At 39.6% G+C, this 18,464-nt stretch overlaps 1 protein-coding gene across 2 annotated transcripts in view; it reads right to left on the minus strand.

The window, feature by feature from the left end:
- Positions 1–16,414, minus strand: part of colq (collagen-like tail subunit (single strand of homotrimer) of asymmetric acetylcholinesterase) — a 95,368-nt gene extending 78,954 nt beyond the window's left edge. Inside the window, exons 1-3 of one of the 2 annotated variants that reach the window (XM_068002687.1) lie at positions 16,171–16,414; positions 13,309–13,450; positions 556–665 (exon numbers count right to left, since the gene is read on the minus strand). In XM_068002687.1, coding sequence (XP_067858788.1) covers positions 556–665; positions 13,309–13,405 — 207 coding nt within the window. In that variant the 5' untranslated portion in view covers positions 13,406–13,450; positions 16,171–16,414. Of the gene's footprint in view, positions 1–555; positions 666–13,308; positions 13,651–16,170 lie in introns of those variants that run through there. The other variant, XM_068002679.1, reaches the window with a different exon arrangement.
- Between the last annotated feature and the right edge of the window lie 2,050 nt (positions 16,415–18,464).

An 18,464-nucleotide genomic window follows, 5' to 3' on the forward strand; every position in this document is an offset into this window, starting at 1 on the left:
GAATCCCAGCTGATTTTTTTCCCCTCCAGGAGTGTAGACAATCTGCTGCTGCTGGCTGAGATCAGCTAATTCAGCACAAAGCACAGAGAAAACCTGGGACCTTCCCAGCCTATATTGCTCATCAGGATCCACATCCGTTCAGTTCATTAATATCATTAAATCATGAGTTCATCATTTTATATATAAGCTACATAGTATGCATTGTATATATACATGTAAGACATTAAAACAATTGAAATCAGCTGAACAGCTGCAAGGAAAGGCACATGGAGGGATCACTGGAATTTGTCCTGAATGTTCAAAACAAACAGGAGTTTAACAACCAACTGCAGCAATTTTATTTTTTCGGAAGTTGTCTATTTTTTAATATTAGTCATTGAAATCTGTCACAGGTCATTTCTGCAGCTGTTATTTTGACAGAACACATGGACATTTCAAAGCTTAAAAAAATCAGAAACTGAAGAGATCAGTGCAGCTGGGGGCAGTCATCCAACATGCAGTAAGTAACAATGATAGCAGATTGGGTATGGCACTAAGGAACTTGGTGATACTCACAAGACTTTTGCTTTCCCCGAAGATGGGTGGTGGAAACATCGGGGGTGGTGGAGGGGTCAGAAGACAACATTTGTTAATGCTTCTCTTTTTATCTTCCACAGGCACCAGTGCTGCATCACAAAGGAAATACAATCAGGCACCACCTTCCTGTTGTTAACATTACAGCTCAGCACGCTTCACTTTAAGGAGAAAGCATCTCAAGAATTGGAGCAAAGCAAAGCATTGATCTTAAAGGGAAATTTCTACTCAAATGTCTTGCTTTTAGACAGAGTATCTTAAGATTGCAATATAAATCTTAAAGCTGATCTTGTATTAGGAGTTTAAATTGTATACTAAGCAGAAAGAAAATTCTACTGATTAGTATTAATTCATGCAAAATCATGGATTTTTCCATGTTATTCAAAATGTTCAATTTCATTTATCAGTAAAATTTACTTATATTTTAAATTAGCTGATAATGAAGTTTTTCATTTTGAATATTAAGAGTTAACATTATTCTTGTTAAACTTGTGGCATCCTTTAAAAACATGAAGCAGAGATAAGGGGCAGTGACAGGTTATCATGGATATCCACTTAATGTAACTGCAGGGATCATTAGCTGCAGAAATTTAACCCTTTGATTCTCACTTTGCACATTTCAATGCTACTGTTAACACTGCATTAAAGGGTTCTATTTTCACAGCAGTGCAAGCTGTAAAATACTTTTATGTATTTTCTCCATTATTAATTATGGTTTCTTGGTTCCTGTCACACACCCTTTACTGAATATTGGAATAGCAATTGTTTCCCTTAAACCCTCGAGTACAGCTCCTATATTTATGGAACTCCTATAAATCTTAATACAGTCCCATCTATTTCCTCTTTCATTTTCATTAGAATTTTATGGTGTGTCCCATCTGGTCATTCTTTGAGTTTCTTCATAACACATGCTTTACTGACCTTTCCATATGCCATAAATTCCTGAACTAAAATGATTGGGACTGGGAATTGTCTGGAGTTTTCATTTGTGAAGAATTAATTTAACATACCTATCATTTCTTAATCCTCCAAAAAATGTCTACTCGACTTAACCTTTGAAGGTCTAATGTGGTCTTCATACTTCATTTACCATTTATATAACAAACTGCTGCTGTGTAAAATCCAGTAAAAATTGCCCTATTACCATACCTGGTCAAATGCTCATTCTTGTATCCTCAATTGTGTGATTCACAGTCCTCACTTCTATTTGTTTCAGTTTTTAAAAAAAATTCTCTGGGCATTTAAGTCATTTTTCAATTCCTTATCCAGCCACTGGGGTCTGGGTCTTACTTTAATTCTTCTTTTTCTTGAAAGGATATACTTCTAAGCTCCTTAAAGTAATCTTTAAAGAAAATTCTGTGGAGCTGATTTTTCTGTACTTTACCCCCGGGGAATATTCATTTCCCAGATTCAAATGTCAGGAAAAGGAGGGTGGATATCTGTTCCAACAAATCTCTGCCGCCTTTACATTGCTCCGAGATTTCCAGAGGGGGCAGAACCAGGTCTACACCTGCAAAAAGTGCACGCCCAACGTGCCGATGCAAATGAGGTATGAGGAGGCATTCCCTGTTAGTGTGGGCCAGGGGGAGCCAGATACAGGGATGCTTTAAGAAACTGGCAGTGGGCTTGCGATGGGATTCCACCTCATAACTGGTGGCAGTCCAGAGAGCACCCTAAAGGTAAGTTTAAAAATGTTTAAAACTTCCCAATGGATCTTCAGACATTGAAGTCTTCCTCTCCAACAGCAACCAGAAGGCTCTGACCAGCAGCCAGCTGCACTCCAGTTTACTGCCCTGCTTTCTGGTGCGAGGCTTAGCTATTTTATGGCCCAGAACAAAAACTGAACTTTGCCAGGCACAGCACCCCTTGACTATGCTGCCGGGGCAGAGGGGAGTCAAGAAAATCAACCCTGTTGTTTTATTACCTAATTAATTCATCCTTGCTGGAGCACTTCTCATCTCCAAAGTTCACTCTATGGTTATTTGTGATTTTACCCTTCACTATTATGCAGAGTACTATAAACAATTACACAGTGATCACTAATACCCATGTTTTTCATTACTTCCAGGTTACTAATTAATTGAGTGAACTGATAAACACCAAAATTAATTTAGCATCTCTCCTCGTGCTTTGGTTCACATTTTGAGCTGAGAAGTCATTTTGACCTCAATGAAATAGCTTGTATTTTCACCCTTCTCTTTTGGTTATTCCTGTCTGTTCATTTTGCCTTTGAAATATTGAAACAGACCCATGATTATTATTACATTAAGATTACATGCAGCCTCTCTCACTTCACTAAACAGTTCCCCGTCAATCTATTCATCTTGAGCTGGAAATCAATGACAGTTACTAATTATTACTTTGCTGCCGTTATCGTTGCTATCACATTTTCTGCTACTATATATATATATCATTTCAATAGGTGTTATATAATTTCTTATCCATTATACCACTCTTCCACCTAGCTTCCCACGTTTATCTCATTGTGAAATAACATGTACCCTCTTAGCTCCTGAACACATGCAAGGTAAATGCTAATGCCACAAGGTTTGGTTGAAGAAAGCCCTTCAGCCCATTTGATCTCATTCTTCCAGAATCCTACTATTTTCCCATTACTGTTTTAATATCCACCTTAAGAGACAGGCAGAGCCTCAGTTTAACGTCTCTTCCAAAGGACAGTTCATCTGGCTACCTCAGTACTGCACCAAAATGTCAATCTAGATTATGCACTGATGTGACATTTTAGCCCCTGGCCTCCTGAGCCAAGCTAACAGAACATTAGAAATAGGACAGTTAATATTATCTATGTTAAAAATCTTACATCGTGTGTATTTCCTGTTGTCACTTCTTTAGTCACACCTTTGTGTCATCTTTTTGCATTATAAATTCCGATGTATAAATTTCCCATGTTAACTGGTTCCTGTTGGTGTAATTCCAGGCTCTGGCCATGAGCTGTGCTATATTATCTTTTCCTCACAATTCATTCAAAATGCTTTCTAAAAAAATTTCATCTGCCTTTATTATCCTCACAGAAATTGAAATTTCTAATGTCCAAGATAAGTTTTTAAACAATTTTTAAAAAAATACCTAGTTCACAATAACATGATTACATTTATTTATTTAATTGACTTTTTTGTCTTTTAATTCCTTTATTAAAGTCTTTCCTTGAAGGCCTCAACCTTTCCCAAAAGCTTGGACTTAGACTTTATGTTCTTGCCCATGCTGTGACTCTGTTAGCTGATTGCACATGTGTAGACTGCACAATGTAACCAATTTCTCAGAGTACATCAGTACCGATTAGTCAACTAAACTGCTGGAATATTTTCCATTAGTTTCTGGCAATTTCTGATCAGCTGTTCTTTCAATATTATTTGAAGAGCTAGAGGACAAATTTCAAAAGCTTCATTCAGGTAAAGTTTATATTGAGTGCTTTTTTTCAAAAAAGAGAGGCTGTCTGAGAAAGAGAGATAACGGACTCTTTTTACTGATTACACACCTGTTGTAGATCTTATTTAATGCTCTAAAAACCTCAAAGCACATTAAGTTGAGAGAGAGAGATATATAGGAATACATTTTCATCTTCACTGCCTGGGTGGTATTCTGGTAGAGTAGATCACCCACCCATTGTAGAATTCAGACAACCTTTATTCCATTGTTATCAATATAATGGGAATTAGGCGGGTTATACAATTGGCAGATGATCCGCGTCTCAAAATACTGCCCAGGCAGTGAAGATGAAAGTCTATCCCAGAGTGTCTTTCCTCATTTATGAGTCAATTTTTCAAAAGACAGGCCAGTTACTGTAAGTCAGTAGCCTAAATGTTATGCCCCTCCCCTAGCGTTATAAAACAGCGGAACCTCAGACCCACCACGAGCATTGCAATAGGAGATCTACTAGTATTGTTGAAAATGTAAAAGTGATGTATGTTGGGAACATATTGAAGGCACAATGCCCTGTGCCACGGTTTGAGTGATGGGTTACACTTCTCATCTTTCTCATTATGGTTAGGCGCTGAGCACAGACTTGCCACTTCCTCATATGAATGGAGGGAAAACTAGAAGTAATCACTCTGTGCTCCTCTTGTGCACCTTTTAGTATTCAGCTTCAGAGTCGCATTGGCAAAAGCTGGACAGCAAGTCATCAAGCTTCTGGCAGAGATTGTGCATGGTGCATGGAGACCTAAGAAAAACTCCTGTACAAGACGACATTTCAGAGTTCTTTACAATAACAACAACAGCAACTTGCATTTATATAGCGCCTTTAACATAGTAAAATGTCTCAAGGCCCTTCACGGGAGCGTTATCAAACAAAGTCTGACACTGAACCACATAAGGAGATATTAGGATGGGCGACCAAAAGCTTGGTCAAAGATGTAGGTTTTAAGGAGCGTCATGAAGGAGGAGAGAGAGGTAGAGAAGCAGAGAGGTTTAGGGAGGGAATTCCAGAGCTTAGGGCCTAGGCAGCTGAATACACAGTTGCCATGGTGGAGCGATTAAAATCGGGGATGTGCCAGAGGCAAGAATTGGAGGAGCGCAGAGATCTCAGACGACTGTAGGGCTGGAGGAAGTTACAGAGATAGGAAGGGGCGAGGCCATGGAGGGATTTGAAAACAAGGATGACAATTTTAAAATCCAGGCATTCCTGGATCGGGAGCCAAAGATATGGTGGACACCAAGCATGAAGAAAAGGAAAGAAAATGAGCAGCTTAGGATGGGGAACCAAAGGCATAGTTGAAAAAGAGGGTTTTAAAAGCAGAGAGGGAGGTGGGAAGGTGGAGGGAACTGGGTACAGAGTTCCAGAGGGCAGGAGCATAGTGGTTGAATGAACAAACATCACGAGTGCAACATAGGGAGCGTGAAAAGATACGGCTGATGTTAGAAAATCGGAAGGTACGTGGAGGGGTGTATGGCAGTAGGAGACCGCTAAGGTAGGGTAGGGCAAGTACATAGAGAGGTCTGAAAACATGGATGAGAATTTTGGAATTATCACACCAGGGCACAGAGGCCCAGTAGAGCTTGGAGAGGATGGAAATAATGGGAGTGTGGAGCATTGCACGGATGAGGACTTGGAAAAAGAGGAAGGAAATACTTAAAAAAACTAAATAAATAAAATCTACCTCAAAACGAAAGAATAAGGATGCCATTGACTGAATCCCAAGTACTCTAATTTAATGTACTAATGTGCTGAGTTGTATAGGTTTACCCGTAAGTAGAACGTTTGCTGTACGTTAGTGAAGTGTATGTTTGTTAAATGTAACGGTTACGATTTTTGTTTTTTTGTAACCATCTTCTCTCTCAATGGTTCGACACCAGTTGCCAAAAGCAGACCTTGCCTATTCCAATCTGAAAGCTGGACCTTTTCCATGTTCTCTTTTCAGAGAAATGCACATCTGGGTGATTAACAATTGCACCACTTGCACTAATCTGCTTACTGAAGTTAATGTAGTTCTGCACGGTAACAAACTCTCTTTGAATCAGCTAACAATGCAGGCAGACTAGCGATTTATAAACTAAAGCAACAAAGATCTTTCTTTACAATGAAATAGTAATATGAAAAACAAAAAATTGACAAATACTAGGAGTGGAACATAGGAACAGGAGTAGGCCATTCAGCCCCTCAAGCCTGTTCTGTCATTCAATTAGATCATTGACTTGTACCTCAACTCCATTTACCCACCATTGATCCATATCCCTTGATACCCTTCAAACAAAAAATCTATTGATCTCAGTCTTGAAAATTTTCATTGACCCAGCATCCACAGCCTTTTGAGGGAACAAATTCCAGATTTTCACTACTGCGAAAGTGCTTCCTGATTTCACTCCTAAATGGCCTAGCTCTAGTTTTAAGGTTATGCCCTATAGAGCACGAAGGGGTAAATTTTCTGAGTTTGTGCCAGCAAAGTACATCGACCTGCCACGAGCATGCATTTGAACATTTTCCAGTTTGAGCTGAAGGTGGGTGTGGTCCCTCTCCACCAGCACAAACTCAGAAAATTTAGACTTGTGTTTAAACACTCATACAACAAGAAAGTCTGTAAAGTGTCAATTACTCTGCCTGAGAATGTCTTTAGGTGGAGTATAAAGTCTCTCATGAATACGGAATAAATCCTGGTTCTGAATGATAACTTCAATTGGTCTCATCTTCTTGCAAAACTTTATGTAACAGCATATCGTAACAACTGGGTAAAATAGAGCCTTTCATCTAACCAATCAGCAGAACTCAGTGGAATCCAACCTTTTTCAAACACCAGTATTTAATATCTTCAGTGTCAAATCCCACACATCTTTTAATTCCTTCAGTAGCAGCAGTAATGAACACAGCCAATTTACTTACAACACAATGCATACCCTTCTAATTATTCTACAGTGCTCATAATAAACAGTTACATCCAAATCCAACAACTACGCCCTACCTACATGGTGTAGATATAGTTTTCAGACAACCTTAGCAATGTAGTATCTATGTGTACGATTAAATACATTTTGCAAGTGTGCGCCTCGGCAGAATTCACACCAGGTAGAATGAATCATACAAACCTATCTGATAAGATAAAAACACAATTCAGGTGTGCCCAAATGGATTTGTTTGCTAAATGTATCAAGATCTTCATGGGGTACTACAATTTAGTTCAGTAATGTTACAATGAGTCTCTGTTAATTGAAGCATTGAAATAAACAATGTTGATCTTTGAAGTAAATTAAACCATCAACTCACACTTTGTGACAGTAATCCTAGCATTTGGAATATATTGAAGGTCTTGATGTCAACAATAATTCAATGTTTTAATAAAAACTCAAATCTAAACACCACAGTAGTTGAGGGAAGCTGAGGGTATAGAGCAAGCTCTCACCTCTGTCTGTCTGTCGCTGCTCCTTTTTCCTTGATTGTGCTCTTGTGCAGGCAAAACCTGAGTTCAGAGAGCCATAAACCGACATATTTAAGGGAACGCACTGCAAGGATCAAGTATACGGGATTCTTACACAAGTTTGCTCACCATTTTAAAAATTCCTCACTCCACTACTAATCAGCACATATTACATGAAACAAGGTCACAACGCTTTAAGACTACAATCTGATCACAGGAGTATATTGGTATTCTGAGTGCATGTAGGTAGGGCATAGTTGTTGGATTTGGATGTAACTGTTTATTATGAGCACTGCAGAATAATTAGAAGGGCATGCATCGTGTTGTAAGTAAATTGGCTGTGTTCATTACTGCTGCTTTTGATTCCATTTATCATTTGGTCCTCAATGTAACCTGACTCTGCTATACTGTCCAGAGAGCAGCAAGGTTACAGGAGGAGCATGGGTAAGAGATACCATCATGCTGGCTTTTAGACCAAGTGTATCTTTCTCCATTAAGGCCAAGACCAATTTTACATAGTACAGGGTGGGCTGCAAAAGATAAAATCACAGACCATGCCAGGTCAGGCTGGGTATGAACAAATTGTAAATGTGCAACTTATTTCAGGACTCTGGTGAACTCTTATTATGCCCTGACTTTAAATACACTGGGCCGGAATTTGCTGAAAAATAATGACATGTGAATAACTCACGCTGTTATTAATGAGCAAATTGGCCAGCAACTTGTGATGAGGAAGAGATACCCCATGAATTGTGAATCACCATAAGTTGCTGGACAATTTGCATTGCCCTGCCGTTAGCATCGCAAATCCAGCATCTCGTCCTTACCCTCCCCATGAGTTTCATGAAGTTGCTGTATTTGCACATTAATTACCTATTAAACGCACCACAGAAAGTTAAGTCTAGTAATTAATAGCCTAAGTACCCTTTTAACAAAATGCTAATTGTTAATGACTGCCAATCAACCTCTCTGGCCCAGAAAATGAACAATTAAAAGTGTGGAATCTTATTCCTTCAGGTAGTGAATTGTTGTTGGAGATTTTAAAAATGTCAAATTTAAATTTTAAAAAATCTTACTTTTTCTTTGTCTCTTTTTTCTCTCTCTTTTAATCCAATCTTTCTTTCCCTCTCTTTATTTCTCTTCCTGTACCTGATTAAACATTAAATTCACCCACTCTAATTCACCTTCCTTCTCAGTCCTTTCTCTGTTTATTTCTCAATTCTTAATCTCATTGGTTAAGGAGATATACTATTGGTCCTGTTGTTCACCAAGGTCCCAGATGCCCTGTTGCTTTCGCTGCACCATTATCAGCTCGAACTTCCAGGGCAAGAGATTTTTGAGTTGAAGTGTGCAAGAAAAAATCTAACTAACTGGGCATGTCGCAAGATGCCTGATCCAGCAAATTCTGGCCCAAAACACAACATTTTGGGTTTATTTTCAGTGCTTCATTTATTGTAGGAGCTGCTGCAAAATGATTTATTAATTCCACTAAAACAAGTGATAAACCACGTGAATAGCAATGACAAATTATATAGTCCCAGTCTCACTCAGTGGTACCAAATAGATAAATCAATGCGGAACATTAATTACCACAGAACTCTATTACTATGGTTCTTCAGCCCTTGGGTATATTCTAAAATGGCACAGACTAAACACCCTTTTGCAATGAGGCTGTGCAGTGGTTGGTTAAACATATAGCTTCGGGAACACAAGGATTCTCTGATACCATAACACTGTGTAAAGGCCAAGACCTGTATTGGCACTACAAACAGGACAAAATCAATGAAATTGTGACCATTGGAAGAAATACATTCTTCTCAAGCTAGAGCCCCCAGTGACATCACAAACCATAAAAGCTTATCTTAGACCAGTTATGGAACATATGCTGAACCCTGATACTGAGCATAAACCTGAATCCCTGCCAGGTACCTGTTGTTATCTATAATGCATTCTGTCCTCGTTACGACATGATCCATGGAAGACAAACACTTTGCACATAAAAATGAGATGCACTATATAGTGAACGCCCTAAAGAGCGGTATACAATTTAACGTGGAACAATTAGGAGGCAAGATCCAGCAGCTTTATAGCAAAGGTAAGGAATCTTACAACACCAGGTTATAGTCCAACAGTTTTATTTGAAAATCACAAGCTTTCAGAGGCTTTCTCCTTCGTCAGGTGAAGTGAGGGATTCCTTGAAGGTTACCGCATTTATAGTCAGAGAACAATGCCTGGTGATTACAGATAATCTTTCCAACTGCCCGTTGTCAAGGCAATCAAAGCGTTCAGACAGAAAGACATTATATACAGGACCACCGAATATACAAACGGTCAGAACAAAAGACAGAGAGAGAGAGAGAAACATCCGAAAGGAAGAGAGAGAGAATGACCCGTTGTATTAAAAACAGATAACTTTTTTTCGCTGGTGGGGTTACGTGTAGCGTGACATGAACCCAAGATCCCGGTTGAGGCCATCCTCATGGGTGTGGAACTTGGCTATCAATTTCTGCTCGACGATTTTGCGTTGTCGTGTGTCTTGAAGGCCGCCTTGGAGAACGCTTACCCGAAGATCAGTGGCTCGCAGTTGGGGAACACTTCAGCAGTCAAGGACATTCAGCCACCGATCTTCGGGTAAGCGTTCTCCAAGGCGGCCTTCGAGACACACGACAATGCAAAATCGTCGAGCAGAAATTGATGGCCAAGTTCCGCACCCATGAGGATGGCCTCAACCGTGATCTTGGGTTCATGTCACGCTACACGTAACCCCATCAGCGAAAAAAAGTTATCTGTTTTTAATACGACGGGTCATTCTCTCTCTTTCTCTTCCTTTTGGATGTTTCTCTCTCTCTCTCTCTCTGTCTTTTGTTCTGGCCGTTTGTGTATTCGGTGGTCCTGTATGTAATGTCTCTCTGTCTGAACACTTTGATTGCCTTGACAACGGGCAGTTGGAAAGATTATCTGTAATCACCAGGCATTGTTCTCTGACTATAAATGCGGTAACCTTCAAGGAATCCCACACTTCACCTGACGAAGGAGAAAGCCTCTGAAAGCTTGTGATTTTCAAATAAAACTGTTGGACTATAACCTGGTGTTGTAAGATTCTTTACATTTGTCAAGCCCAGTCCATCACCGGCATCTCCACATCATTATAACAAAGGCACAGTTAAGTACTCCATTTATTGGTGCTAATGTTACTTGCAGTGGGATACAATGGTTTAAATTAGTCCTGGGGAAGCTAACTCACTGTCCGCCTTTCAGTTCCCCTCCACTCTATGCCAAGGCAACCAGCGCCAGGTGTCATTTCTAATGAATTTAAATGATGATCGACGTGGAAAGAGACAGAAAAAGTGATTGTTTGTGTTGGCGAAAAATGTAGTTGCATCACAAAATGCAACAAAAACATGTTTTTGCTGTGACAGAGAGGAACAATTTGACTAATAAGTTGTACCTTTGTGCACAATTTTTTGGACTGCTAAGCTGTAGGGTTATACTGTAGATACAGTAGTGTTTAAAGTAGTGTGAGCAGACAGTACGGAGTTCTACTGCCTCATTGGCACCACTCTCTATTCAGGCCAAGCAGAACTTTCTGTTTATGTGCATTTAAATGTATGCATACAGCTCCGATTCTTGATCTCTAGTAAAACGTCTGAATATCACCTGTGTTTCCCTCCCCACCCCTCATTTCCCTTCTCTCCTCCTTCCCTCAAGACCCTACCTCCTGGCTGGGGTGTGGTTCCATAAGTACCAGGCGACCTCCAGCACTTCCCCAAGTGACCATTCTTTATTTGTGAACCTAGACAGTGTCTACGCAAGAAATGGGAACAGGAGTAGGCCAAATGGCCCCTCAAGCCTGCTCCGCCATTCAATAAGATCATGGCTAATCTTCTACCTCAACTCCACTTTCCCGCCCTATTCCAATAGCCCTTGATTCCCTTAGTGTCCAAAAGTCCATCGCTCTCAATCATGAATATACTCAGCGACTGAGCTCTGGAGTAGAGAATTCCAGAGATTCACAAACTTCTGAGTGAAGAAATTTTTCCTTAGCTCAGTCCTAAATGGCTGACCTCTTATCTTGAGACTATGACCCCCAGTTCTAGACTCTCCAGGCAGGGGAAACAGCATCTCAGCATCTACCCTCTCAAGCCCTCAGTGGGCTATTCACCAGTGGTGAACCTGATCTGGTCCTATCTGGTATTCCACATACACAAACTTCCAGCAGGGAGTCAGGAGATTGTGACCAGGAGCAGGAATCCTGGTTGTTTTTTTCCTCCCAGGATTGAAGCCAGTTGTTGCACCACTGCTCTGGCTAAGATTAACCAACTCAAGTGCAGTCCAGTGATCAAAATCGGAGCCTTATTACTCTGCAATTCACTGGCTTAATCAAGGAGTATCCTCAGCTCTCTTTAATCAACAGAGCCTCAAATTTAATAAAGGTTCTTCAGCTGGTTACCTGAAGAGTTTCAAAAGACTAGCTAGGCATAGGTTATAGTCATACTACAGCTAGTGTAAAGATGCAGTTGTGCAATACTACTTCCTCTAGATGGTCCCTTGGCACTGTAATACTGCAGTTATACTGCTCATCTTGCACCACGCAGTGTGAAAATCTCCTGGCACCAAAGCGGATGTGCATTATAACAGCCCCATTGTATAGCTGCAACCAATAATCTGGAATTATGGCAATATTTTAGAACTCACTTTTATATGGTATATGACTTCTCTGACACTGAAATTCTAAAGCACTTATTTTCACTGCAGTATTTTTTTCTTAGCCGCTGTAATAAATAATCATTGTCAGTGAGCTCAAGAGTTATTGCAGACACTGGGTACATGGCTTAAATGAATAATACAGCGCACGACATTGAAAGTAAATTGTACATTACTGGTAATTCTAATTTATTATCACTCTGTACACATGCTAAAAAAATCACATATATTACTGCAGTATTAAAGTTGTTGTGTTTGTATTCTTTGATGTAAACTTCTCTCCTTATATCTCCATTTGTGTTCGGTGCACGTTCTTCGGAAGTAGCGACTGGCCAAGAACAACGCCTTTGATACGTTTTAATATTATTTTCTGGATTAAACTTTACATGGAGTGATACCTGGTGTTAAACAAAAGACACCACAAAACCCTGCATGGGATAAATGCTTAATAATCTCTTACAGCAAATTCTAGCTTTAAAATAAAATAGACTCCACACTCTGAAGCGTTAAAGGGGATAAGTATTATAAGTATTGTGCAGAACATCTGTTGCACAACACTTGCTTCCTAAATGGTGTTCTAACTAAGTGGATCCTTTGGCAGATAACTTTCTAGGTTGCTGTGCTCAGTAACTCGAACTAAACATGCTCATTACTGTCTGACTTTGGTGTTCCCAAGGCAACATCCCCAAACAATTAGAAATAGTTTCCCATAAATTCTTGCTGGCTGAACAAGTTATTTCAGGAGAGCTGAATGAATATGTGATATGTACGGAACCAACTGATGTTTACCCTCTCACATCCGATTGGAGTCCTATGGCAATAAGGAAGAGACCCGTTGTATTTTTAGAAACAAGATTTACGTCTGGACCCTGTTCTCTCTCCTGGTGAACCGACCGAAATAGAATGAACGTGAAGACATGCGGCCAGTTTACAACATTAGAAATCTAACACTGGACCAAGAAAATCTTTTAACATCCTGATCCAGGTCAGGTCGTTAATCCGGTGGGATACGATTTCCCCGCATTAATAAGAACAATCTGCAACCGAATCCGCAATGTCGGTTTCACTCGGTTACACACACTGTCGATCACATGCATTTTATACTGAGCTGCGGCAAGGGGGAAAGGGGAGAAAAAGGGGGATTCTATCCCTTAATCTGTTATACCTGCTTGTAATGGGAAAGCGTTGTCCAAGAAGGCGGATTCAGCCAACACATGGCAGAAAAAGAGCTGGAGGAAAAGTCCTAAGGCGATCGGGAACATCCCGGCTCGGCTACAATTCAAACTTGACGCTGGCGTCGCTGTTGCCTTTTGGAGAAGAATGCCAAGCATTTCCCATTAAATCTTCTCTTTACCGCACACCGGCTATATTTAACCAGAAAGTACATCAGCTGCTTTTACAACACAAGCCCCATCGCGGACATTAGACATCGCACATTACTGCTAGAACGTGATCAATATACCGAACGATCAAGCAGTATGAAAATTTAAACACACACACACACACACAAACAAGCACAGTGCATTCGTGGGCCGGCTTCACCACTTAGGACATTGCTTATATCAAACTCGGAAGGCACCTTTGAAACTACAAACGGCACTAGTTTTATTTTCAGTTTGTGCCTTCCAATAATATCACCCCCCGCTCATCATCTTAAGGTTTCGATGAATTATTTTAACATGCTTGTATAAAATTATATCATGGTCGTCTACTAACAAGGTTTAATTTTGCATATTGTCAATTCCTTTAAATTAAATGTGAATAATCTCATGTTTAGAAGGGAAATCGCGAATTTGAAACAAGAAGCAATTTTATTTTTAAAAACCACCAGTCACATGCAAGGAAAGTAACTCAGACCAAACACGGGTCTAATTTACACATTTGAGTTCTTATTGCTGTTTGTGTGATCTTCATGCAGCCTGGAAATTTGGACATTGTTAAAATAGTGATGTGGTTGGTTAAAAAGGATATGTTAATAGGGTTAGATGAAGAAGATGGGAGAAAGCGCGTGTGGGGCGTAAACACCGGCATGGACTTATTGGGCGGAATGGCCCGTTTCTGTGCTGTATATTCTATGTAAAAGCTAATTGTAACATTACAAGACTGTCATTTCTGATTATTCTCGCCCCTGTAACCATAATAAATACACCACTCCTCTTAATCCTAACCCCAATAAAGATACTGCCCCTCTTAATCCTAAACCCAATAAAGATTCTACCCTATTAATCCTAACCCCAATAAAGATACTGCCCCTATTGATGCTAACCCCAATAAAGATACTGCCCCTCTTAATCCTAACCCCAATAAAGATACAGCCCCTATTAATGCTAACCCCAATAAAGATACTGCCCCTATTAATCCTAACCCCAATAAAGATACTGCCCATTAATGCTAACCCTAATAAAGATACTGCCCCATTATTGCTAACCCCAATAAAGATACCGCCCCATTAATGCTAACCCCAATAAAGATACTGCCCCTCTTAATCCTAACCCCAATAGATACTGCCCCTATTAATCCTAACCCCAATAGATACTGCCCCTATTAATCCTAACCCCAATAAAGATACTGTCCCTATTAATGCTAACCCCAATAAAGATACTTCCCCTATTAATCCTAACCCCAATAAAGATACTGCCCCATTAATGCTAACCCCAATAAAGATACTGCCTTTATTAATGTTAACCCCAATAAAGATACTGCCCCTATTAATGTTAACCCCAACAAAGATACTGCCCCTATTAATGTTAACCCCAATAAAGATACCGCCCCTATTAATGTTAACCCCAATAAAGATACCACTTTTATTAATCCTAACCCCAATAAAGACTATTCCACAGCTAATCTTTACCCTAGAGGGAAAAAACTACCACCCTTGCTAATCTCGACTCCCCAAAACCACAGCTCCTGCTAGTTAGGGCTCAATAATAAAACATAAGGGGTAGAGTTTCCACTTTGGGTGCAATCGGCAAATTGGGTGCAAATTGTACTTGAAATTGCACTGGTTAGGTTACAGTTCAAGTTTCCGCTAAAATTAATTTGCATAATCACAAACATGAAATCTTCCATGAACCAGTGCAATCAGGCAGCGTAATAGAATGTAATCATTTCTTTTTCTTTGCATTAAAAAGTATTCATTGATGTATTTGAGATAGGTAACCTGGTGTAGTTTCATTAATACAGCTGAAAATGGGTTTATCACCAAAAATAAGCATTTTTAATGGGAGTGTCTAGACCTCCACCTCTAACCTGATTTTAAATCACTGAAAATGTCTTCAAAAAGCTATACTGAACTATTTACCACTTTCATTGGTGTACACTCGTCATTTTCTTAGTACATTAAATATTCTTTATATATAAAAACATTTAAAATATGTCCACTAGTGCCTTTGAGCCTAAGAAAATGAGCTTAATTTGAAGACCCTCCTCAAACAGGCACAATTGACAGAAACTCGCCATCCTCCTTATTTCAATCTGGGGGCATGGCCAGTTTTGTGGGCGGGGCTTGCTTCCGGTGCAATGATTTTTGAACCAGCGTTGAAGAGTGTGGAAACTCGATTTAGGCTGGACTTAATTTACACTTAATTTTCCGCGATCTTTTGCGCTGGTTCGGGTGGATTGCATTGATAAAACCAGCGCAATCTAGCGGAAAATCAACCCCTAGTTTTTTGTGTCCAGTCTGAAGAGATGCACAGCCCTAATACCCTTTTCTTTGTTGGTTCTGAAATTGATCAAAATAGGAAACATTTGTGTGTCGCTGGAGCAGTCTAATCCCTTTCAGAATCATTCTGCACTTGTTCAGAATTAGACATTTCTAATCACTTCGGACAATTTCTGGAATTGTAATATTATATAACATTTGCGAAGTTACAAGGATGGAGCGAATTGAGTATAGGGGCGCTGAGGGGGTTGGTGAGACACAAACGTAAAATGAAAAGTGTGATTTAAATTAGAATTATCTAACTACTGAGAAGTTTAACAAAAAACCTAAGCCAATTGTTTAGTGGAACGTAACTTTCTGACTTACCTTTTTAGATCATTTAATTCTGTAAGGTCAAACCTAAAGTCGCTCTTTGTCGTGCTCCCATTGCTCGAACCATAAACTCAAAGTCAATGCAATCGAATCCCTGATGCCTCTAGCCGAGACAGGTTTCAATTAATACGGAATTATTCCGCTTTCCAGGTGATCGGTACAATACCCAATGCGTTTCTCATATATTTGTTATCTATTTTTACTGTAACACGTGAGCTTTTTTGAATTCCTATTTTCTTGCAGCCAAAGAAAGGAATGCGATGTTAAAATGCCCAAGTCGACTGGAGCCCCTCGAGAAGCTGCCACATACCTGAGAGCGGTCAGCGGTACCGAGGAGGCGGTCAGGGCAAAGTGTCTCAGCACCTTCGGCAGATCACGTTGCATCTCGCTCACTGCGATTGGAATCAGCCATTCCCACTAATGCACCTCACATACAAATCACATGGGTTGCTTTAAACCAAATACAGCCGATCTAGCAACAACAACAAAATCTTTCATCTGGGACCCTGCCTCTGGTCTGAAGTCAGGCTGATGTCCGGTTCGTATGAGCTTCTTGAGACTAACAGGGCAAGGCCATTGCTTGGTTCTCTCTCTCGAGCAAGTCGAACAAGTAGTGACAGATTAAAATGACAGATTAAATCTTCAACGAAAATTAAAACACTCACGTTTTGAATAACACCCATCAAAAGTCTAAGGAAGATAACACTCCGCTCTCTAAAAATCTACCTTCTGCACACGCAGCGGTTATAAATATATGCTTGTTACATTACTCTGTTTAAAATGCCGGTATGTGTTTGTTATACTGCTCTGCCTATTTAAAATAAATGTATCAAAGTTAGTTATTAATATGTATCTTTTTCCAAGCTACAGTTTCTACCATTTATCTATCAGCATATCTCTATTTAAATATGCTTCTATACATCCAATTTTCAACAATCTGTATATCGGCCTATTGCTAGAACTATATATTCAACAATATAACATCTCTTTAAATGAAAGCTAATTCGTTTGTTTATATATATTCTCCGTTAATTCTATGTATATTCCCGCTCTGTATACCCCACAACCCAACCTGTACCAAATGGACCTGAATTGTATTTCAGCCCAACTCAGCTGAGGAAAGTTGAACACTGGGTTTAACTAGTGAAATAACAAATAAACCCTGAATATTCACGTATCCGAGGGACACATCCCTCTGCTTGTATCACGCAGGGTTTTTTGTTAAGTTTCTATAAAATTAAGTCAGTTGTGCCTGTAAATCCTTAAACTGGGATTTGCAACGAAACAGTGAGTAAAGATCAAGAAATGTAGAGAGTTCTTACCGCCCGATGAACGCTGATCAGTCTCCCAGGGATGGATCCGCACTGTAACACAGCATGAGGTTATTGATCTGTTCCATCACGTAAATCTGATTTATTAAAACCTCCCTATTTTATTCTAGAATTAATGGCAATGCAATTAAGGAGAGAGCCATTCCACAGCATGGTATTGCTTTCACTAATACTTTTTTTTAGACAAACAGAAGTTAAATCAATCTTGTTCTCTTTCATTAAAGCCTGCCGTCAATTAATGAAAAGCTCCAGACAGAACCGTTGATGTAGTCCGAGAAGCTTTAATGGATAAAGCAGAAAAAAGATGCAGCAATACCAATTGTAGAGAGGGCAAGCAGGCACTAAGTCTTCACAGTACTACTGCAGCAGCCTCACAATGCAAACTTGCATTTACTCAATCGTCAGCAACTAAAGTTTATAAAATCCCGAACGTTTTGTACAGATTTTGATATATTGGGATCTCCATTTAAAGATAGCGAATAGGGATTCGGTTTCCAACATGACATGCATCTTTAGAGGGCGAGGATGACGATTTAAAGTAAACAAAGTAATAATTTTATTTTACAGAAAACATTGTTGTCGCAAATTGAACACGCAAAACTGAGACTTAGGAGGAAAATATGGAGCTAAATTTACAAAAACTTTTTTCCTTGTTTTCTGCAATTTATTGGTGTGATTGACATAAATTCTAACGAAGATTTTCTCAGGAAACTTCTCTGCTGCATTGATCAACATGTTTAACTATGGAGGACATAGCTTACAAACTTTTCGGTATCAACAACAGATTGACAAAACTGTTCGAAAATACCAATTAGCTCATTGATTAGGAGGGAATGGGACGGTTGATCCAATTAAGTGGGCCACCCTGCAGTTGCTACACACTTAAGAGATATTCAGGCCTGTCGCCTTTATGACCAGGTCAGAGCTGATGATAAGGAAACAAAGGGGGTTAAATTG

Source organism: Heptranchias perlo, chromosome 2 (assembly GCF_035084215.1).
Source record: "Heptranchias perlo isolate sHepPer1 chromosome 2, sHepPer1.hap1, whole genome shotgun sequence".
NCBI lineage: Eukaryota > Metazoa > Chordata > Chondrichthyes > Hexanchiformes > Hexanchidae > Heptranchias > Heptranchias perlo.